General features: G+C 36.9%; 1 protein-coding gene across 1 annotated transcript in view; it reads right to left on the reverse strand.

Annotated features, from left to right (window-relative positions):
• Positions 1-1,058: 1,058 nt before the first annotated feature.
• Positions 1,059-23,841, reverse strand: part of IL1RAPL1 (interleukin 1 receptor accessory protein like 1) — a 1,270,353-nt gene continuing 1,247,570 nt past the window's right edge. The window contains exons 9-11 of the mRNA XM_007518830.3: positions 11,716-11,859; positions 6,843-7,013; positions 1,059-6,017 (exon numbers count right to left, since the gene is read on the reverse strand). Coding sequence (XP_007518892.1) covers positions 5,299-6,017; positions 6,843-7,013; positions 11,716-11,859 — 1,034 coding nt within the window. The 3' untranslated portion in view covers positions 1,059-5,298. The remainder of the gene's footprint in view (positions 6,018-6,842; positions 7,014-11,715; positions 11,860-23,841) is intronic.

Here is a 23,841-nt window from a genome sequence, read left to right on the forward strand (position 1 = left end):
TGATATTGGGTGGCAGATCTTAGTACTTTTTAGTTTGGGCCTTTTCTATGTATGTAACCAAAGTTTGATGATGACAAGACCTATAGAATCAGGAGGACTTGCATTGAGTTAGCATCACAATCCTGTTTTATTCAAACTCAGATCTCACATTCCTATTAGGAGAGTCTCTTAACTACTAGCATAGCCCAGAATTTTACCTTGCTGTCACTCATAAATAGAAAGTAAATCTATCACCTCACTTAAGTTAATTCTCAAAATTATTCACATTGTCTTAAAATCATATAAATTCTGAGACTGAGAAAAGCACAAGTGTTGACTATCAAGTACACGGCCTTTTCTAATCTTGGCTTAATAAAGTTGGGCTTAACATGACAATGATTGTTTCTTCTACTCTTACATTGACTTGATTTTTTACCTTTATTGTAGGAAACATGATTATATCCAAATCATAAAGAAATTTAGTAGGACACCATACATTACGTGATTTTACATTACCAAGTCTACCTTTTAGATAACTAAGCTATCATAGTAGTAGTAGTAGCAGTAGTAGTAGTAGTAGTAAAATAATAAATTTCTTGTCATTATATATACTTTCCCTCATTATACACCAACTCTCCCGCCAATTCTTCCCATAAAGGAAGAATTGCCTTTATTAAAATAACAATAGTCAGTCCATAAATTCTCATGAGTGAAGGTAAAGAATAGAAGACTTGGGGGTCGGGCGGTGGCGCAGTGGGTTAAGCGCATGTGGCGCAAAGCGCAAGGACCAGCGTAAGGATCCCGGTTCGAGCCCCGGCTCCCTACCTGCAGGGGAGTCGCTTCACAGGCGGTGAAGCAGGTCTGCAGGTGTCTATCTTTCTCTCCCCCTCTCTGTCTTCCCCTCCTCTCTCCATTTCTCTCTGTTCTATCCAACAACGAACAACATCAACAATGGTAATAATAATAACCACAACGAGGCTATGGCAACAAAACGGGGAAATGGCCTCCAGGAGCAGTGGATTCATGGTGCAGGCACCGAGCCCAGCAATAACCCTGGAGGGAAAAAAAAATCTAAAAAAAAAAAAAAAGAAGAAGACTTAACAGTGTTACAAAATGTGTAGTTCATTTGAATGTCAGTTTCATAAAACTATGCTCTAAATACAAATATTAGTAGCTTTTTAGGTGGCGTCTGTTGGAGACTCACGCCCAGAAAAAAAAATGTTGCAAGATATTCCAAATCTTGTCTGGATTTTCTAGGGCTTCCTTTAACCATTTTTACATTCAAGGTCTCCTTGAACCTAATGTTAAGATCTATTGTTCAGGTTATTACAAATGACTATTGCTTATTTTCTTTACTGAGAATAAAAAAATGGGCAGTGTTCAATATAAGGCAAGGAATAGCTTGGCTCCCATAACAAGCTTCTTCTTCGCCCTCTGTTAGAGAACTCAGTTCATTAGCTATATCTTTGTAGTAACAATATAAGATGTTAAGCATTTCTTCAGAGTAGAAAATGTGTATCCATAGGTGGGATTTCTAAGTTGTTTAACATTTTATCTCTTATAAAATCAACTATGAAAATAATGGGAATAACGATCAAGCAAGTCAGATCAGAGACAATCAGGGATTTTTCTTTTCTGTCCTCCGATATTTTCAGGAACATCAATTCTTAGGGAACCTCAATCATTTTAAAAGGAGATGCAATCATTTCACATGTATAATACCTGTGGTCCCCTTTTAATTTCAATGAACTTTCTTCTGGGACTCATATAAATAAACTAAATTTAAAATCAAGGAAATTAAGCACAGGAAAAAATAATACTTGTTAGAAAAGGAAAACAATAATTTTAGAATCAGAAAATAATTTACAGTTGTGTAAATTAATGTTTTCCGAGAAGTGTTGAGCTGTGGTGTCTGTCAAAGTTAATGACTCTTCTGGGATAAACAAAACTTACTTGGAGTTTAGTGGTTGGCTCTCAGTGAATATTCTCTAATGTTACAAAATGCTAAATAACAGTGAAATAAGGAGAAAAGTAATACCTACATACTTAGGATTATGTTGATAGGGTTCAAATACAAATACTAAGAATAAAGCAATAAACATATAATTGTTGACTGCTTGACCAATAAGATATTTAGTTATGGAAGGATAGTACGTTCAGGTCTCTTAATTCATTTCATTCTGAATTTATTTTATGGAATTGATCTAAACATAAATCATCTACCTGCACAAGATACAAGCTTCTTTTCTGCTTATAGGAGATCTAATGAATGAATTACAAATTAAGTAGTTAAAAATTTGAGCACCAGTATAAAGGCTAGGAAACTCAAGGCAGCAAGTATTGATTACATTAAAGAAACAGCTAGATTTTTAAATGCATGAAGTATCACTTGGAGCCAAGCAGCAATTGGTGAAAATAGGCAATATCAAACTTCACAAGTGTTCATGTCCAGAAATCCATTCTTTACCTCAGCTTGTCTAACATTCACATTTTCAATGGTTTTTACAAGAAAATTTTTACTCCCCAAAGCCCCCACCAAAAAAAAAAAAAGAGAAGGATGAAGCCTAAGCACTAGGGAAATATATATTTTTCTTTTTATTGTGAGTTCTAACATAACTTTTGTTAAACATAGAGCACGTGAACACATGACAATTTCCTTCATTTATCCTCACATGGAGCTAACAGAGGAATACTTGGGAGGGATGTTTCTAAAGCCATAGATAGCTTAATCTCCATTTATTTCACTTTCAAAAATATGACAAAGCATTAGAGGAAAAAAAGGTTTCTTAAGTTGTGAGAATATCAAATATTACCCATCAATCCCTGAATCATGCTATTCAAAGTGCTTAAATCTACACTAAAAAAATAGAACAAAAATGTACTCCAAATGCAGCTAAATAAACACCTAAGACTGCCTAAAATATAACTGTGTTCTGATAATTTCCTCTACATTTATTCCACACTTCCATCGTGCACTTAAAAGAGAAAAAAGAAAAAGAAAAAGAAAAAAAAGAAACCAGGCTATCTTCATGTCTACAGTTTTCTGAGCACTGGGGAGTCTGAAATCCGGTCCAATGAGGTTCATTGCCATCAGTCCCTAACAAATGTCCATTCATACAAAGTAATCAGTGGCGGTCCGTCTTAGATTCTGAAAATAACCAATTGTGCAAGCTGACCTTAAAGTTTATGTGACCTTGCAACGTCAGTTCTGGTTTGTGAAAAAGTGACACAGGTCCAAGGAGAGCACAGGAGTAAAGAACAGATTGTAGAAAAGGACCTAAGTGAGTTGTTGGGGAAATTGACATTTTTAAGCAAATAAAAATGAATGTGCATCCCAAGGCTCCTTTACCTTGTCACACAAATACTCAGACCTTTGCACTGTTACAAAATTCTTATCTGCGTCTCGCATACATTTGCAACTCAGTTGTACCCTCCCCAGTGAACTCTATTGAAGTCTACACATTTTTTTTCATGGCCAACTCACACCTTAGAATTGTGACTAAAATTGAAGAATTGTTTGCTTATTATATGGTGGTAGGAATAAACCAAACATACAATAGTCACTACACGAGCCCACAGACAGTGACTGGAATGGGAATTCCTATAATGGATCACTAAAGTAATGTATAAGTTCTATTATCAGTGTTTTTATCACATTGATTTTTTTTTAACTAAAAGCTACTTAGGTAATATTTTCCTTTAATAACTGTTCCCTCTGTGAGTTCATGATTGCTTTTGCATCAACTTTAATGAATATATACTAACTGCTTATGTCATGGATTTTAAACATAATCCTAATGGTAAGAAATAAATTTCCTGGGAGCATCAGCTTTCTGTTTCTGAAAGATAGAATTACACAGTTAAAATGAACTAACTCTTTATACAGAAAAATTAAACATTTTGAACACTTTATCATCTAATGTAAAAACTATCTGTGTAAATGTTTATTTTGAAAATAATGATTTCTGTTGGTATTCATGTTTGACCTCCTGAGTTCTCATATAAACACTCTATTGTTAACAAGTGTTGTTTATGTTCACAGATTGAAACCAAACACTTGATTCTGAATGTAGCAGTGAAAATTAAATACAGTGAATTAACACCTAAGTACAAGGGGACCCCATAATAAGTTTCACATATTTGTTCTGACTCTTTATAAAAACAATATTTTGTATAATACAAAGTGACAAAACATATTTGATGACACATCCTGTCCTTCCCTTTGGTTTGGAAGCCTTCAGTGTAAATTTCATTTTGACTTGTGTTGATTTACCCTTCTGAGTTAACTTGCCTGGCATTTGCACATAATCTCATTTGCACTAAAATTATAGAGGGAAAAGAGGAAGTAGAATATCAAACAAAAACAGCCACAAACACATTCATGCCTTTCCAGGAAGTGATCAAATATAGGGTTTGATTTTTTTTTCATTTTTTGATTTTTTGTTACTTTTGTTGTGTATGTTCATATATATATATGTATATATATATAGTATTTATATAAGGTTACATCAACTCATTTAAGAAACAGAAATTACACTCTCTCCCCCATTTTCATGCCCTTGATCTTTTCTTCTTAGCACTCTGTAGTGGTCACTGTCAAGTGACTAGCACACTTTGGGTCTGGAGTGTATTCTGAAGAGCAGTGAATTAAATGTTAAGACAGTTAAACCCACCCCACCCCTCAGAGTTTACACATCATGCCTCCATTAGAAGGGTGGAGGTGGGGAATGAGGTGGGACAAGGAAGAGATTCAGGGCTCTGATTGGCGGGGCCCTCCTATGAACAAGTGTTCTTCACATATATATATATTTTTTTCCCAGTGGCAATGCTGGCATTCGTTGTACTGCTCTCTGAAGGCCCACATGGCCCTGTTGATCCTAGGCAGAACCTAAGAGAGGATCCGGTGCTCCTTGTCTCATCGGATAGATTTGTCCAAGCACCCCAAGGAAATGTTAAAAGCAAAAAAAAATAATAATAATAATCAAGAAAAGGAAATAAAAACCCATTCTAAAGCTAAACTTATGAAGCAAAAAAAGTTTTTCTATATATACATAAGTCTATCTCTTCTTTAAAAAATGTAAATTTACAAATTCCAATGACATATAAAACAAAGTCAAAAAATGTAATGGTAAGAGACGGTAAAACAGGAAGACATTGATGCTACAAAGAAACTGCAAAAAACATATGTACAAGACCCTGTTTTTCCTCGTATTCTAGAGATTGTAATGCATGTTTTTAACAGCAGCAGTCGAGGATTTAGTTCCAGGCACTGCAGACTCCGCTTAAGCTCCCAGGGACAGGGTGTCCCTTGCTTTTCTGTCACCAAATCACACTAGATATACTGGTCTCCCTTGGTAATAGCGGCAGAATGGCACTGTTTGTGTGGGCCTCATCTGGATTCTGCTCTCTGCTTCCTTTTGTCTGTGGCCTCTGCCCATTGATGAGTGTCATAGGGATGTTACAATAGGTATGCTGATTTCCTATGGAGGTAAGAGGCAGTGTGCCAGTAGGAGGTACATCATACTCATAGCTTCGGTAGTAGTGTTTCTGACGCATTTGTGAATGGTAGGTGTTGTGAAACGTGGAACGGAGATCTGGATGGGCAGTGGCTAGAGCTGTGGATGTGGCTGCAGCCATGGAAATGGCCGAGACAGTCTGCAGCTCCCCGAAAGGCCCCTGCTCACTAACATCTAAAGCCTGCTCATGTGTGATGGGTTCTATCCTCTTAAAAGGCATTTCATATTGTAAACGTTTCCAGAACTTAGAGTTCAACTTGTTGCATTTTGGTCCATGCCATTTGATAACCGTAAGGAGCTTGATGGTGTGCTTGAGGGCCTCCACCTCCTGGTAGTTCATAATTCCTCGTAGTTCACTGCACTCGATTAGTATCACTTTAATTTCTCCAGTCACAAGCATGTTTCGGAGTCTGGTCTCAAGCTCAAAGATGCTCCAGCCTCTTCTGACTACGTAATTTGGGGTCATGACAATAATCAGTCGCTTGCTTTGATCTACACACCTTGCCACATCTTCAATGTATGCTACAAAAGAGAAGAAAAAAAAATCAAAATGAGCAAAGTCAACATTCAGTTCAGAAATCCCTGGCAGATTCTCTTTCACACATTAAGAAGTGTTTGTTGGGTAACACTTTGAAAAGATGGAAATAGCCAATGAACTTTTCTCAGTGTTAGAAGTATTTTTCTCCCAACTAGGGAAACAGTCAACTGGTAGAGCTGAGGTTCTTGGTTCAATGCCCAGCACCACATTTACCTTCTTTGTCCCATGTGAAACTGAAGTGAAATAATTAAATATTCTTCTTAAAAAAAGAAATAGTTTTAGTAGGTAGAGCTCTCTTATTTGTTTTTTTAGTGCCAATGTTCATCAAGTGAGTTGTTTTATACAGTAGTGGAAGATGGAAATAGCTTTCAGAGATATTGAAAATTTAAGTGCTACATGTAAATAAAAATTTCTTTCTTTGGAAAGTGACAGTTTTTGAAGTACCAAAAGTTAAAATTCTGTCTAAAAATGACAACACCAGGGGAGTCGGGCGTTAGTGCAGCGGGTTAAGCTCAGGTACCACAAGGCACAAGGACCGGTATAAGGATCCCGGTTGGAGCACCCGGCTTCCCACATGCAGGGAAGTCACTTCACAAGTGGTGAAGCAGGTCTGCAGGTGTCTGTCTTTCTCTTCCCATCTCTGTCTTCCCCTTTTCTTTCCATTTCTCTCTGTCCGGTCCAACAATGGCAACATCAATAACAATAATAACTACAACAATAAAAGAATAAATAAATAAATATGTTTTTTTTTAATGACTACACCAGCAAACAAAGAATAAAAACATACACAAATAAAAACATGAACCTACTTCCAGTTGGGATCAAATCTCTATCTGGTATAAACAACTTGTATCCATAGTGCTTTTCAAGCATATCAGGTAGAATTTCAAGAGCAAAGCGCTCTTCTTCCCCAGTCTCTTGATTCCACTGATCAGGATCCACTTTGGTGTAGGATAAGTATGCATCATAATCTTTGTTGTCTGTCAAAAACATTACAGAATAAAGTTGAAGTCATTATTCTACAAAAATTAGAACATTAGGACTTTCTCTTCTTCTGATAAACATTTCCAAATGTCAGATTTCTATTAGACTAAAGAAATTTCCATTGATTTTCACTAAGACTCCAACAATTGCAATTATTCTGGCATTAATTTGGAGTTAATTGGTCATATTTTAGTTTTTCTTATTACTATAAAGACTGTAGGAGAAAATAAAAGAGTAATGAAATGTTTACATCCAATATTTAAGATCCATAGATCATGGAAAATTATGACTGCTTACAAAAGTCATATGTTTGGATAGTATTTTTTTACTCTAAATAGTCTTGTTTAAATAATTGTACACCTTACCCTGGTATTAGTAATTTTACCTTGTTGAAAATAAGGGAGAAAACTGCACCTGTCTTGATAGTGGAAGTATGGTTTTAAGATCGCTCACACTGATGATTTTCTGTTGAAACCAAATTTGAAATAATTGATATTCTAACAATCATTGGGTTTGGAGACTGAGAATGTCATTATGCTAAATTAATATAGAAAAGACATTGTTTTTACTGACCTCCAATTTATCTTACATGTAAAATATTATCATGTTGTTTTTCATGTTAATCAATTTAACCTTAAGAATTAAAAAAAAAAATTGGGCTGGGGGAGACAACATAATGTTTATGCAAAGTACTCATACCTGAGGCTATGAGGTCCCAGAACCACCATAATCCAGAGATAATTAGTGCTCTGGACTCTTCTGACATACACACACACTCTCTCTCTTTCATTAAAATAATTTGAAAATTTATCAAGAATAATTAAAAATATAGATCAAATACGCTTTCTAAATCTCAGCTATGAGTTTTAATGTTTTAAAAGTGTCTTTCCTGGACAAAATTAGAAAGTACTAGTTAACAAGGCTCTAGCTGTACACTACAGGCACAACCCAATTTTCACTCAAAATAATATATTAGCCATATTATAAATAGGCACATACAAAGTGAATAACACTAATGTTTTCTGTTTAAAGAAGACAGAGTTCTTTTAAAAGTGATTTATTTGATAGAGACAGAGAAATTGAGAGGAAAGGGGGAGGTAGCTAGGGAGAGAGAAACACCTACAGCACTGCTTTACCGCTTGTGAAGCTTCTATCTATTCTTCAGATAGAGACCAGGAGTGTGAGCCTGAGTCCTTGCTCATTGTGACATGTGCACTCAAGTGGGTGTTCCACCGTCCCCCAGTATTTAAACTATTCATCAGTTATATGCTATACCTGTGAGACAAAACTTCTTTTACAATTTCATCAGTAGCTTCCAGCTTAGTGGTGTGGACAAGTCAACAGTGTATTTCTTGGGAAAATGTATTCCTATTAATAAATAGTACAGGGGTCATGGGCCAAGACTGTATAGATCATAGAGTGATTTCATGCATATACCATTTTATTTCTGGAAACTGTTCTGTTAGAACAGATTGCCACAAAGTACTATAAAGTATTAAAGCTTGCCAAGATCTGAGATGAGTAATGACTAGAGTTTCATTTTTGTTCTTAGTCTTCTCAAAGCTTAAAATTATTTGAAAAAACAATTAATGTGAACATTAGTAAAAATGAACATCTGTGACTCAGATATATGAACAGCTGATCTATATGTAAACAACTTCCATATAATAAATGCTAATGGAAGTTCAAGCTGAAATAAAAGTTCACTAAAAATAACAGAAAATATGTAAAAATATAAAACTTAGTGGCAAAGGTAATAATTAACTTTTATTTTACTTTATTTGCCTCCAGGGTTATCACTGGGGCTTGGTGCCTGCACTACGAATCCACTGCTCCTGGAGGCCATGTTTCCCATTTCTGTTGCCCTTATTGTTATTATTTCTGTTGCTGTGATAATTACCTTTTTACAAAACATTTTTATGATTTTAGCCTTTTGGGAGAGAGAGGAAGAGAAGTCTCCAAAGCATCATGCTGGCTTACGAATGCTGGGAATCAATGCTTGTCAGTCCTGTGCTCTACTGTTGATGCTATGCATTATTTTAGGCCACTTAGATCCCTTAAAATTATTTATTATAACATATCAGTTATGTATCAACTAAATGAGTGAGGGGTGAGCAAACAATCGCAATCTAATCAATTAGTCGCTTTGTTAGTTGAAGTCAAGACAACTGGTCCAGTAGAAGTTATTCATTCAGTGGACTGAACTAGCTACTATAATTTTGTGTAAAAAAAAATCCTTGAGTGACACAAAACTTTAGATTCTGTAGAGTTGAGGAATAAGCATATGAATTTAAACTATTAAGTTTTGATGAAGAATGAGAAAAGTGGTTTGGTGAAATGATAAATATATTTTTGTCTTTGACATATAAGAGACTGTTAGTCAATACTGTTTATAATTTGGAGCCAAAGGATCCAGGGATTTTCTATTTTCAGAAAAACACAACTTTTTAAGAAAATGTAGATTAAAGATGAGACTATATTGTAGCTGGACTGGGGAAGAGAATTACTAAGAATAGAAATGGTTTGTGGTTGGCACTTGGGTCTTGGGGAGTTTTTAATCTTTAATCTTTAATTGAATAGTTGTCAGATATTATTGGCAGCTGACCATTTAACTTTTATTAGACTCAAATATTTATAAGTCACATGTGTTGAAGTGACTAGTGACAGAAGTATCATTTAACAAATTGATTACCAAATATACGACTAGATTTAGTGCTCAATAATGAATTGTGTTTTATACCTTTAAAGACAATTTTCTGTTTGTGCTATATATGTACAGAAGCATCTATTTTCTCTTATTCATACATTTAATCTTGTAACTTTGTCTTTCTTCTAAATATGATGCTATTATTTGGAGAACCAGCTCTAAAATGTAGATATTCTTGTAAATCTTGGAAGCAATTATTTTTTGTCATGACTTTGAATCTCCCTTTCCCAGAAATAAGTGAGATAATGGATCTTGAATTCACGATGGTATACAAGTTGTGAGAAATCACTAGGAAGTGTTCATTACTCAAGTGAAGAGGATGATAATAATGTGTCTAAATTACTTTTTTAGTGGAAATAAATAGACCTTGGGGATATGGGGAACATATCTGGAGTTAGTGAGAAAATATGAGTTGTATTTAAGAGAGAAAGACAGACAGGAGGAAGGAAAGGATTACTGTTATACGTGTATTAAAGGCAAAGTTGAAAGAAAACTGTAGGCAGAAGCAAAAGGAGCAGAGAAGTTTGATGTTGTAACTATATATTCTTTTAATTTTTTCAAGACAAATAGTGGGATAATGTGTCTGTATAAACTCTGCCTAGAAACAGTAGATTGTCTTTATCAGCATGGCCAATTTGCATTGATTAGAATAAGGCAACACTCCAGAGGCAGCTACTACAAGCACTTCAGGTGTCTTGTTTCTGACCAAAAGAAAATTTCAGTTTTACTAATATATTTAACCTGCAGTGCCTCAATTGCATAACAAGTAAAATGGAGATTATAATATTGACTTTTTTGAGGCTTAGCAAGAATGGTGTTAAGAATACCTAGTGCTTCATTTGGTACTTATTAAGTAATAAATCTGACATTGACAGGTTCTTCATAACTTAAGCTGTAGCAAAAAATATTAGTCTTTATGAAAAAGAAAGAAAACAAGAAACAAAGGATAGACAAATGAGGATTTAAACAAATGTCATGCCACAGTACAGACTTCAACCTAATGGGGAGGGAAAAGGTCCAACAGAGATGAGTGTTAGGGATGCTAAGTAAATGTCTCCTGTGCACAAGCTACATTTCAAACTGTGGCTTTATTCCAGTGGACCGTGTGGTAACACAAGTAGTTGCTTCCTTTTCCTTTGTACCATTTAGTGCAAAAGAGCAGTCACTGGAGAAAAGTTTATTATAATAATCAAGAAAGCTTTGTCATTTGTACTCTGGATTCTCAGTTTTCATTTACTCCCTGTATTGCAAATTTATATTATGCATAAATCATTGTTAAATGATTAAAAAGGAAAAAAAAAACCTAAGTCACTTAATGGGTGGTTTAGGGAGGTCAATATTATGGAAAATGTCCTCTTAGGTTGTACACATATTTATGACTAACAAGAAATATTTGAATTTTATGAAAACAATATTTACTAGTCCAATTTGAGTAAAAATACTATATGTATTTGTAGACATAACATGTGTGCACTTTCTTGTGTATTGGTCCACACTTGGAGTAAACAAATAGCCTGTCTAAATATAGCTGAACAAAAAGGCTTGAAAAGACTACAGAGTGAATTATGAAATCTATGATGAAGTTTATTATAACTGATCAACCAAAACAAGGAACTCAGAGATTCACTCCAAACTAAGAGACACTCCTTCCATATAGAAATTCAACTCTGGCCTTTCAGTACTGATTACAAGGTCAGAGAAAATGAACATTCTCATAGCACTGCAATCAGCATTTCTAATTTGAAAGTGCTGTTTGGAATAAGTTTCTAAAAAGGGTAGGTGTTACTTTATAGTTTTCAGATGAAAATACCTATTGGGTTTAAAGTATCATACATATAGTTCCATATCTTAAGTGAATTTACAAACTGAACAAATGCAGACTGTAAGAGATGCTGCCAATGGTCATGCAGGTAACTTCTCTCTCCTCAGTAAACCAAGGTCAGGCAACAAATGAGAATACTTAAGAGTATTAAAGAAGGAATTAATCATACCTCCATCAAGCTCCTCAGCCCCAAAGTGATTCCTGTAGAAGAGCATGATTTCTATTTTGTAACACTTGTAGATGGTTACCAGACAAACGAGCAACAAAAGGATAGCACCAAGCCCTCCAGCAAGTTCAACTGTGTACATCAGCTCTAGAAGAAAAACACACACACACACACAAACGGAATTAGACCACATTCACTTCAAAACCATAAATTCACCCTGATTTCATAGTTTTGTGGATAAAACCAGATGTGGGTAATGGATTAACACAACTGCATGATAATTTAACCTTTCCATAACTTTCTAGATAGGTTTCCTTGGTAACCAGATACATGGTATGTGGTTACTATGTTGCTTAGCAACATTGCTTACATTACAAATGAACCTGTGATAGATTGCATTTAGACAGATAATTATGCATACTTTATTGGACTCTATAATTTGGGGCTTACTTGAGTGTAGTAACACATCTATAAACATAACCCTTATGGGAATCCTGCAGGCTGGCTGTGCTTATGGGAATGCATGTTCCTGTGGCTATGTTTTTTTTTTAAAGCTAGGATAACTTATGCCCTCACCCAATACAAATCCTGATCCTTCCTTCCCACCTGAGTTTTACTTTGCATTTGGGGCTGAGGTGAAGTGAGGGGTTAAGTTTCTGAAGGGCAATGGAGCATGTTGCATAGAGTATTGGGTGAGCTACCTAATGAATATTGTCTAATAATTCCTACCAGGAGTAATTGCTTCTGTCACATCCAGTATCTTGAATAATGTGATACCAGCACATATTTACTACATATTTATTTATTTTTACCAAAACTTTGCACAGCTCTGACCTATGATGGTGCTGGGGGTGGGGGGAATTGACCTGGGACCTCTGCCTCAGCTATGAAAGTCTTTGTGCATAGCCATTATGCCGTCTCCCCAGCCCTCACTGCAGCTTTAGACACTGACTGCTGATTTGAGCTTAAGAAGTATGAATCTTAGTGGATGGCATACCAGAACATATTGATAGTATTTTTCCATTCACTAAGCTACTTAAATTTCCTTTCCCTTGCCACTTTACTAGACATTTTTACCAGGTACTGTTATCCCAAAGAGGAATTTTCTTGTCATTGATTGTAAACACTTTTCTCACAATCATATTGAATACCTGTAGTACATTAAACAATATCAGGTAATGTTGGGGCTAAAATATTAATTTCTTTTGTCCCCTTTAGAGTCAGTCCATGGGCATGTAACAAAATCAAGCCTAATGACATTTCAACACAACGTCAGAATGCACAGATCTTGAATCTGACATTAATTAAGTGCCTGGGTTCCTACGATGTCTTTGATCATCATAACCCAAATGTTGCTACTGATGTGTAGCAATTGTTCCCTGCAGTTGACAAGTCCCTGAAAAAAATTACTAGTTTCCTTAATTACCATTAAATACAAATATTCCTGAATCATGGCTTTAAAGTAATGGTGGTTTGATTCTTTAATTTATATTCCACCAATGGGTTCTTTAATTTTGTAACTTAGTCAATGAAGGCTTAGGCTGAGAACTTCTTATAAATCTATGGCTTTACAATAAGCTACTCTTGGTTTACAAGATGGCACTTAGGATATCACATAGGGTGATATCACAAATGGGGTGTGATTATGGATGCAATGTAGTATTGGTGACGAGTTTGAATAACACAGTCATCATTTTTTGCATAAGAATATTTTTGTGTGTGATCCTATGCAATGACACTTTTGGAATATTTACAGAAAGATTATTTATCTAGTTGTTCATATCTGTTCAATAGTTTAATAGAAAACAAATATAACTACTGTTTAATCAAGTGTACTTTCCCCTCTTACTAAAATTAAATGGAAAACAGAAGAAAGTCTTATTAAAAGTGATTGGACTTTATGAATTTAGCAAAGGAAAACAGTAAGATTAAATCTTTTAGAGTCTAAAGTAAATTAATATGAAGTGTGAAATACTGAAAAGTACCTCCAGGAAATTTTTTATGTTTTGTATTTATAAATATCTAACTGCTTCATCTGCTGAATTTTATTATGAGGGACCACACAAGATAGTATTAACAAAGAATCAAGAGTGATACACAAAGAGTTCTTTAATAAAATCTTTCATACTATTATGTGAACAGAAATGATAAGTGGGTCAGTAAGTCAGTGGTGTGCATAGGGTCATGTTCTCTCAGGATCCTACACAGAAATGTAACTTGTGCCCAGAGCTGATCCATCCACCAGAAAAGCCTGATTTAAATTACACTAGATATGATGGCAGATGTCAACCATCTGGCAGTGAATTATGTTAAGATTCATTTTCTTGTCTAATTTAGTGCAGTGAGCACTTAAAATTTATCACTCAAGTGATCAGCAGAATAACTCCCCTGGGAGGAGCCTATTTTGTCATGAACATGATCTAGGTTCAATTCTCTGCTACAACAGTACTATAGCACTGGGAGAAGTTTCAGTACTGTGACATTTCCTTCCTCCCATCCCACCATCCCCAGCCCCGCCCCCAAAATGTTGACTCTAAATCTCTGGCAAGGACAAAAAAAATATCACTTCAAAATTTATTACAGAAGAAAATTAAAGTAATGAAGAATTATTTTTTATATTTATTTTATTTATTTTCCCCTTTGTTGCCCTTGCTTAACATTGTTGTGGTTATTGATGTCATTGTTACTAGACAGGACAGAGAGAAATGGAAAGAGGAGGGGAAGACAGGGGGAGAGAAAGACAGACTTCTGCAGACCTGCTTCAGAACCTGTGAAGCGACTCCCCTGCAGGTGGGGAGCCGGGGACTCAAACCGGGATCCTTATGCCAGTACTTGTACTTTGTGCCACGTGCGCTTAACCTGCTGTGCCACCGCCCAACTCTCTGAAGAATTAAACTTCCACTCTCAACTTGCTAACAGAAATGGGTACAGTTCATATAGTTCCCATCACCACAATTCTGTGTCCCATCTCCTCCATTGGAAACTTCCTTATTTTTGTCCCTTGGGAATATGGACCAAAATTCTTTATGGGGTGCAGAAGGTAGAAAGGTGGAAGGCCTGGCTTCTATAATTGTGTCTCTGCTGGACATGGACATGGGCATTGGCAGGTCGATCTATACATCCAGCCTGTTTCTCTTTATCCTGTGGGATAGGACTCTGGAGAAGTGAGACTCCAGGACACATTGGTGATGTCGTCTGCACAGGGAAGTCTAAATGGAATCAAGTAGCTAGTGTCTGCAACTTGGTAGCTAAAGGACAATTATTACCCCTATGACAACCTCCATTATAATCATCAAACAAGTAAAATGAAGTAAACTTAAGGATAATTTATCCCACTTAAACCCTAGGTATATTCCCTCCCTAACTGAAGACCAGACCCCTATAAACTGAATATTGTTTTAGATACAGCAAATACTTCTCAACACCTTAACAACTGGGGGAAAGTCTAAGCTTATCAGATAAAGAAAGGACTACAAAATCTGGATAAAAAGCAAGAGACTGGCTCACTTAAAGATTGTCCTCTGGGTCACTACCAGGCCACCTCATCATCTGGGGCTCTAGTCAGGAAATCTTTGTATTCCCACATAGTTATGATGGGCCTAGACTTCTGATACACTAGATCAGAAACCTATATCCCTGTTTTCACTATCACTGGTTACTTCAACAGGAACATCATTATAAGCCCTCTTGTGGGCCTCTCCAGGACCTTACCCTCACTATAAAGTAGCAATGGTAGGGACTACCCCACTCTCTAAAGGGAAACTGAGTCATCCTACTCTGCCACTTGAAGACTGGTCCTGAAATGAGTGCAGTCTAGAATGTTCCCAGCTGTGACTATGGAATGTGAGCTCAGACTGACAGGGACTCAGGTCACACAGGCTGAATATATATGTGTCTTGGGTCAGATTGATGGAATAAACAGTTAATGGTATTTATATACTTTGCTCATGTTTGGGAGCTACTCTCTGCCCTAATTCAACTTTATATTCCTGTTCTCAACACTGACACCATCTTCTCAGACAATATTTTTAGTCTTTTATGTTAGCTATCAAGCTCGGACAAAAATTACTAAAGTGAAAGGCCCCTTGGAACATACCTAAATAGACTTCCTAGCTTCTTGTCACCTGAAGACCCCAATTTTATCTGTCCCATTCCTGTCTTTAGCATCCTGTTCATTAAACAAGTTGTCCTGCTTTATATCTTACCACCTTGAATAGCTTTTAAATTCATCAGAAACTGTGCTTGAAATATAATTCTACAAATTCAGTAAGCAGAACCCTTCACTTTCTTCAGGTATTATTTATATTTGACCTCTATGCACTTTTCTTTGTACTTAAGAGAAAAACAATAGGATTTTTTTTAATTTCAGAGATATAGTCCCCAAGTCTGCATTACTCATATTGCTAAATGTCATGAACGATTCTCCTTGTTTATCTGTCTATCCACACAACTTTGAATGCATGATTTACTAGACTAACAAATAACATTTGGCTGAAGAAAAAAACATGAAATGGCACAAAATGAAAGAGAGCAGGGTTGATGTAGCTTAGGAATGGCAGACGATTGTGTGTGTACATACTAATTTTTCCATGTTAGTTATTCACTATTTGCTTTATTTTATTTTATTTATTTTCTTCACTGATTTTTTGGCTATAGACAGAAATATATACAGAAAGAGAAGGAGAAGTAGAGACCCCTGTACCACTGCTTTACTGCTTGTGAAGCTTTCCTTAGCAGGTGGCCTGGGGCATGAGCCTGGATTCTTGTACACTTTTATAACATGCACTCTCTACCTGATGCTCCACTGCCTGGCTCCCTCACACTGCTTTATATAGCATGTTCAAACCTTCCCAAAGAAAGTTGTGTATTAGATTTAGTTTTACACTTTTTTACTCTTAAGCTGGGTACATTTATTAACATGAGTGCTCTCTATTATAGCTCATACAGTGGGTCAGGATAAATTATTATGGGTTAAATTCTGCTACAGTTGAAAGAAATGATTTGAATCCACTGATGTATTTTATCTGTATGCTACAGTATGAATGTTGTTGCCCCAGCAAATTCCATTTTCCTTTTCAAGTTTTTTTTTCTGATATTTAACTCTTTTTTTAACATTTATTTTATTTATTTATTCCCTTTTGTTGCCCTTGTTGTTTTATTGTTGTAGTTATTATTGTTGTTGTCGTTGTTGGATAGGACAGAGAGAAATGAAGAGAGGAGGGGAAGACAGAGAGGAGGAGAGAAAGATAGACACCTGCAGACCAGCTTCACCGCCTGTGAAGCGACTCCCCTGCAGGTGGGGAGCCAGGGTTCAAACCGGGATCCTTACGCCGGTCCTTGTGCTTTGCACCACCTGCGCTTAACCCGCTGCGCTACAGCCCGACTCCCCCATTTTCCTTTTCAAAAGGGATCTGCTTTTCAGCTCAAGTTCAAGTTGCCTGTAGTGGTAGCTTAAAAAAAAATAATACAAAGATTCCATTTCAGCACAATTCAACATCAGAAGATAGAAAAGAAAATGCGGGCCTTTTAAAATCTGTTTAGCCTTTTTGTTATGTTGTTAAAATGATGATAGACTCTACCCCCTTTAAGGAACTGAGATGGAATATTGAAAATTGTAAAGCAAAATCACTAAGCAAAACCTAAGGGAAACTGGCATTTGGTTAAACACAACAAATGAACAAGTGCCAAAGAGTTACAATTTAAGGGCACCAGTAGTCATTTAGTTAGAGGCAATTAACAATAGTCCTTGGAAAGCTCCAGTATGGGCTAAGGGAAAACACACTGATTATTGTTGCAGTAGTAGACTGCTTTTGGAATAAATTGCTTCAATTTAAAACTAGATTTGCTACAAGCATTTTGAGAAATGACTACAATTTTTTCTTATCAAGACAGTTGGACCAAGCAGCCCTTTAAAAGAAACAGCTAATTAAAATAAAGCACATGCCATCTCCTAATATATTGGATTACATTGCAAATAATAAATGCATTTGGTTTACACTAATCTTGCCACAATTACCCAGTGTAGTTTGGGATCCTTTCTTAAAAGTCTATACCTGGTGTTATTGTTTCAAAACTTATTCTACTAGAGAGGTAAATATGTCAGTATAGGAAATCAAGATATATATATATATATATATATATTATTAACATAAGGTAGAGAGAGAGTGAGAGCCACCAGAGTATCATTCTAGTACATATATTGCCAGGGATCAAACACAGGACTTCATGCTCTTATGTACAATATTCCCTACCACTGTGCCACCTCCTGGGCCACTATTTTTGAACTTTGAACTTGGTTTTCTCTCTCTTTCTCTCTTCCCTTCCCTGTCTCTGCAAGAGAAAGAATGTGACTACAACACCAAAACTTCTTTCAGTGCAGTGTGGGCCAGGCTCAAACCCAACCCATGCACTGTCCAAGTGAGCTATTTCCCTAGCCTTTAACTTGGCATTTACATTTTGTATCTCTATGTGTATATAACTTTGTTTAAAGTATAACTGAAGATTTTAGGCACTTCCTTTTTTATAGTCAGTTCATCCTAAGATTGCCTCACTCATTATATAAAGCCCTTTGAAATGTTCTGCCCTCATTTATATTTAGTATGATGCAAGTTTGTGGTAGGAAGTGGGGGAGAATGCATGATAGACAACATAATGACCCCAGTTTATTCATTAGCCTCACCAAGTACTTCTTCTCTCAATGTGCTATAAAAAACTAAACTTTATAAGAATTTATCCATCCACATAAATTCATATGCATATTTATTTCTCTCAGGCAGTATAACTTACTTGTTCCTGGCAGGAAGATAATTATCCTCAGCCTACAAATACATTCAGCTCAGTTCTACACTACATCAACACAATATATATGTGTGTTTTGGGTGTTTTCTTTTTTTTGGTAAGAAAATGTTTGGGGAAGATATAAACTAGTATGTAACGACAACAATTTTGCTCTTACAAGTGCTTTTTTGGAACAAGGTATAGTATAACAAAATAATAATGATAACAAGAATAATAATGATGAAAATGATCTCTAAATGTAGTAACTTGATCTGTATAAGGAAACATTTGGGCAAAAGAATACCTTCAAAGTAGTATATTGGGAGTCAGGCAGTAATGCAGCGGGTTAAGCGCACGTGGCGTGAAGCACAGGGACCAGCGTAAGGATCCCGGTTCGAACCTCCGGCTCCCCACTTGCAGGGGAGTCGCTTCACAGGTGGTGAAGCAGGTCTGCAGGTGTCTATTTTTCTCTCCCCCTCTCTGTCTTATCCAACGACAGCAACAACAACAACATCAACAATAATAATCACAATAATGATAAAAAACAACAAGGGCAACAAAAAGGGAAAAAATGGCCTCCAGGAGCAGTGGATTTGTGATGCAGGCACTGAGCCCCGGCAATAACCCTGGAGGCAAAAAAAAAAAGAAAAAAGAAAAAGTAGTTTGTTGTGCAATTTTAGGAAGAGGCGGTATACAAAGTATCTAACTTTTGCTTACTGCCAATCAGGAATTAAACATGGTTTCGGCTAGGGCCCATCATAAAAGGCCTAGTTAGACTAAGCTCCCATCAGCCCTTTGAACCGAAATGTTATATCCTAATAAACCATTAAAATGAAATACTATAGGGGGAAAAACACATCATTCTCAATAGTTTGCTAAAACTTACCTTTGGAATGTGCTTTTCATATTCCCAATGAGATAGGAAGGATGTTAAGGTTTGCTTTTGTTATTTCCTTTGAAATACGGACTATCCATAAGTGTCATATATTAAAGACAAGTTAAAATATATAATAGCAATAGTTGAAAAACCATGAATTCATGTAATTATGATTCATGTAATTATAAACAAAAAGATCTCAGAGCAGAATCCTTTTATAGTTGGTAACTATAAAAGGAATGATAGGGTTAACAATCACCATTTTGGAGAATACCTGGGACCACAACTAGACAGGACTAAATGACTTCAGGAACCCGCCAAATCACTGGTTCCAGATGCTAGCATGATGCGGACCAGACTGCCCTGGACAGACAACCCCACCAGTGTGTCCTGGAGCTCCGCTTCCCCAGAACCTTTCCCACTAGGGAAAGAGAGAGAGAGGCTGGGAGTATGGATCAACCTGTCAACGCCCATGTTCAGCGGGGAAGCAATTACAGAAGCCAGACCTTCCACCTTCTGCATCCCACAATGACTGTGGGTCCATACTCCCAGAGGGTTAAAGAATAGGAAAGCTATCAGGGGAGGGAATGGGATATGGAGATTTGGTGGCAGGAATTGAGTGGAGTTGTACCCCTCTTATCATATGGTTTTGTCAATTTTTCCCTTTTATAAATAAAAAAATAAATTAAAAAAGAAAAAAAAACAATCACCATTTTTCAGTCATGCTAACAATAACTTATTCAGTAAAAACTATGAACAGATTATGAAATTGTTGCCTGAGATAATGATAAAGAAGATATTCACTTGTCTTTTATTGTTGTTGCCACCAGGGCTTCACCACTCCATGATATTTTTTTTTTTAGGTAGCCAGGGGGTAGCACACCTGGTTGAGCGCACACATTACTATGTGCAAGGACCAAGGTTCGAACCCCTGGTCCCCACCTGCCGGGGGAAAGCCCTCTGAGTGGTGACGCAGTGCTGCAGCTGTTTCTCTCCCTCTCTATCTCCCCCACCCCTATTGAATTCTGACAGTCTCTATTCAATAAATAAAGATAATACAATTTTTTAAAAGATAGGAGAGAAAGATGCTACAGCACAGATACTGAGGCTGGACTCAAACATAGGTGTGTACATGATGGAGCAGTCACCTTCCTAGCTGAGCTATTTTGTTGGCCCTGCATTTTCTTTCTTTTTTTTTTTAAGCTAGGGCCATCTCTGGGAATTGATGCCTGCATGATGACTCTGTTTCTGGCAGCCATTTTTTTGAATTTTTTTAAAGAAAGGATTAATTAATAAAACCATAAGGTAGGAGGGGTACAACTCCACACAATTCCCACCACCCAATCTCTATAACCCACCCCCTCCCCTGATAGCTTTCCCATTCTCTATCCCTCTGGGAGCAAGGACCCAGGGTCACTGAGGGTTGCAGAAGGTAGAAGGTCTGGCTTCTGTAATTGCTTCCCCGCTGAACATGGGCGTTGACTGGTCGGTCCATACTCCCAGTCTGCCTCTCTCTTTCCCTAGTAGGGTGTGTCTCTGGGGAATCTGAGCTCCAGGACACATTGGTGGGGTCTTCAATCCAGGGAAGCCTGGCCAGCATCCTGGTGGCATCTGGAACCTGGTGATTGAAAAGAGAGTTAACCACCTCAACATGCTTCACCTCAAACTGTGTCCAGAGACTTCACGAGTGGAATGACAACCCTTCAGCTTCATTACTCGGGTGAGACCTTTCCTTTTATAGTACACTCTAATTTCATCTCAGGTGGTTCACTTTCTAACAAAGTCCCATAACCTAGATATACACCAGTTTCTGTGAGAGAGAGCTTATGTGCACACGTATCCATAAACTACTGCAAAATATATACCTGAAAGCAGAAGTACACTAGAGTTTGCAGTGAGTACCCCCCTAACACTTCCTCTCCACTGTTCCAAGCTTTGGGTCCATGATTGCTCAACAATTTGTTTGACTTCGTATGTTAACTCTGGCAGCCATTTTTATAAAGGTAGGGAGAGAGAAAGAGCAGGTACAAGATGCTAAGATGATTCTAACTGGACTTCCCTGGGCAGACAACCCCACCAATGTGTCCTGGAGCCCCACTTCCCCAGAGCCCCACCCCACTAGTGAAAGAGAGGCAGGCTGGGAGTATGGATCAACCTGTCAATGCCCATGTCCAGCGGGGAAGCAATTACAGAAGCCAGACCTTCAACCTTCTGCATCCCACAATGATCTTGGGTCCATACTCCCAGAGGGTTAAAGAATAGGAATGGTATAAAGGGAAGGGATGGGGTACGGAGTTGTGGTGGTGGGAATTGTATGGAGTTGTACCCCTCTTATCCTGTGTTTTTTTGTCGGTGTTTCCTTTGTATAAATAAAAATTTAAAAAAATCAGATTGTCATAGGGAAAAAGAGTATGTGCACAAAAGGAAAGAAGGCAGAGTGGGAGGGAGGAAGAGAGAGCGAGAGCAAGAGAGAGAGAGAGATTGTTTCACTGCTTGTGAAACTTGTACTATACAAGTGGGGAATGGGGGCTTCAACCTGGTCATCAAGCCATGGGGGGGAGGGAGAGAGAGAGAGAGATGGAGAAAACTCTGCCAGGTGAGTCACCACCACTTACCCCTATATCCAATGTGTTCTTAAAATACCTGTCTACCACTTTTTATTATTAAGGGAAAAATGTACATCAAAATGAACATAACCAGTGTTGTAACAGATCTACATCATGTTCTGCTTTATATAATGTTTATGAAGGCACAATATTATTTAGTAGTAGTCAGAAACTAGTAAAAATCTGAAAAAGTAGAACATGTTAGCCTGACTCAGGTTCTTAAGGACATTACATAAAAGAAAAATCTGGTTTATATTCTTCAAAATTGTCAGTGATATGAAAGATAAAGACTAGCCAGGGAAGTATTCCAGATAAAAGCAAACTGCAATCTAGATAATTAAATGCAGTGCATAGTCCTGGTTGGGATATCTTTGTGACATCAATGCAAATGAATTATTAGGTAAGAGCATTCTACCATTTCATTGATAAACCTTGATTATGTAAAATATAGGGTAGTTAGCAGGGATAGATAGTATAATTGTTATGCAAACAAACTGCCATGCTTAAGGCTCCGAAGTCCCAGATTCAATCCCCCACACCACTACAAGTTAGAGCTCAGCAGTGCTCTGGTAAAAAAAAATAATACTAAAATGAAATTTTTTAAAATTATCCTTAACTTTAGGAGATTCACACTGAACAATTCAACCCTATGTCTGTAGTGTATCCGTGTTGTTTGGTAATAATGTGTTTGTGTATGTAAATGTAGTTCTATCTTTTAATTTGTCTACCTAGCAGAAGAGATAAGGCTAATGTGAAAGAAGTTAATATTTGAATTCATGAGGATATATTATTCCATTTTCCTTTTAGAAAAATAAAAAGTGCAGCTCACTGCCAGTACTCTTGCAATTTTACATACACATATTCTTTGAGGCTGAAGCAAATCTGTTTTTTTGTATGATAATAAAATATTAAAACTATTCTTGGGGTGATTTGTAAATAGATCACATCTCTAATGTAACAGAGTGTATATGATGTTCAGAATTTAATGATTATTTTTCAAGTGCAAAAATAGCAAAATCAAGATATATCATGGCAGAATTCGGAGGTAAAGATAGGACTACCCTGTTTACCTCAAGCACTGATGGGGAGTATTCTTTGGACAAATGGGAAATGGTTGAACCATCCTTCTGGTGTTTCCAGACTGTCTATAGTCATATTGTAGAAAGAGACTAGAAGGCAACCCACCAGGTTGGGTGCATGGCTCCCCAGTGTACTTGACTGAGGTCTGAGTTCTGGTGCCACATGGGAGTGCCATGGCACCAGGAGAAGCTCTTGTATTTTAGTATTTACCCTTCTATGTCTTTATTCTATCTGAATGGAAAAAATGGCCCAGGGTGGTAAAATGTAGCATGCTGTAGGTCCCAGTACCATAAAGATAAAAAAAAAAGTTCCAAAGTCACAAATCAAAAACAGATATGCTAGTTGATAAAATAATGCTATTCAAGTGCTGTTGTTATCATAATATACTTGAAGTTAGTTACTTTTTGATTATATTTGTATTGTCTTTACAATTTTGATCTATTCTTTAAAAACTGTTCATTTTTGTTTTTACTATAAACATGCCTTCACTTTGAACTCCCCCCCCAGGTGATCCACATTGTTCTTGAAAGAAGGTCTAAGCCCATTAAGTTGGCATTCAAAGTCTTTTTTACTCCTTTAATTAAAGCAGCTGATTAAGTAGCCAGAATCATCTCTCAAATGTGAATTGGATTTGACATGTGCTTTCTCAATTCTGTTTCTGTCTTATAACTTAGTTTCATTTGTCAATACTCTACCGGGGCTGACAAGATAACTCACCAGGGAGGGTTATAATGCTTCAGCCCAGGTACAAACCTGACCCTCACTGCACTGAGTGAAGCCTTAGTACTG

This window comes from Erinaceus europaeus, chromosome X (genome assembly GCF_950295315.1).
Source record: "Erinaceus europaeus chromosome X, mEriEur2.1, whole genome shotgun sequence".
In the NCBI taxonomy this organism is placed as follows: Eukaryota; Metazoa; Chordata; class Mammalia; order Eulipotyphla; family Erinaceidae; genus Erinaceus; species Erinaceus europaeus.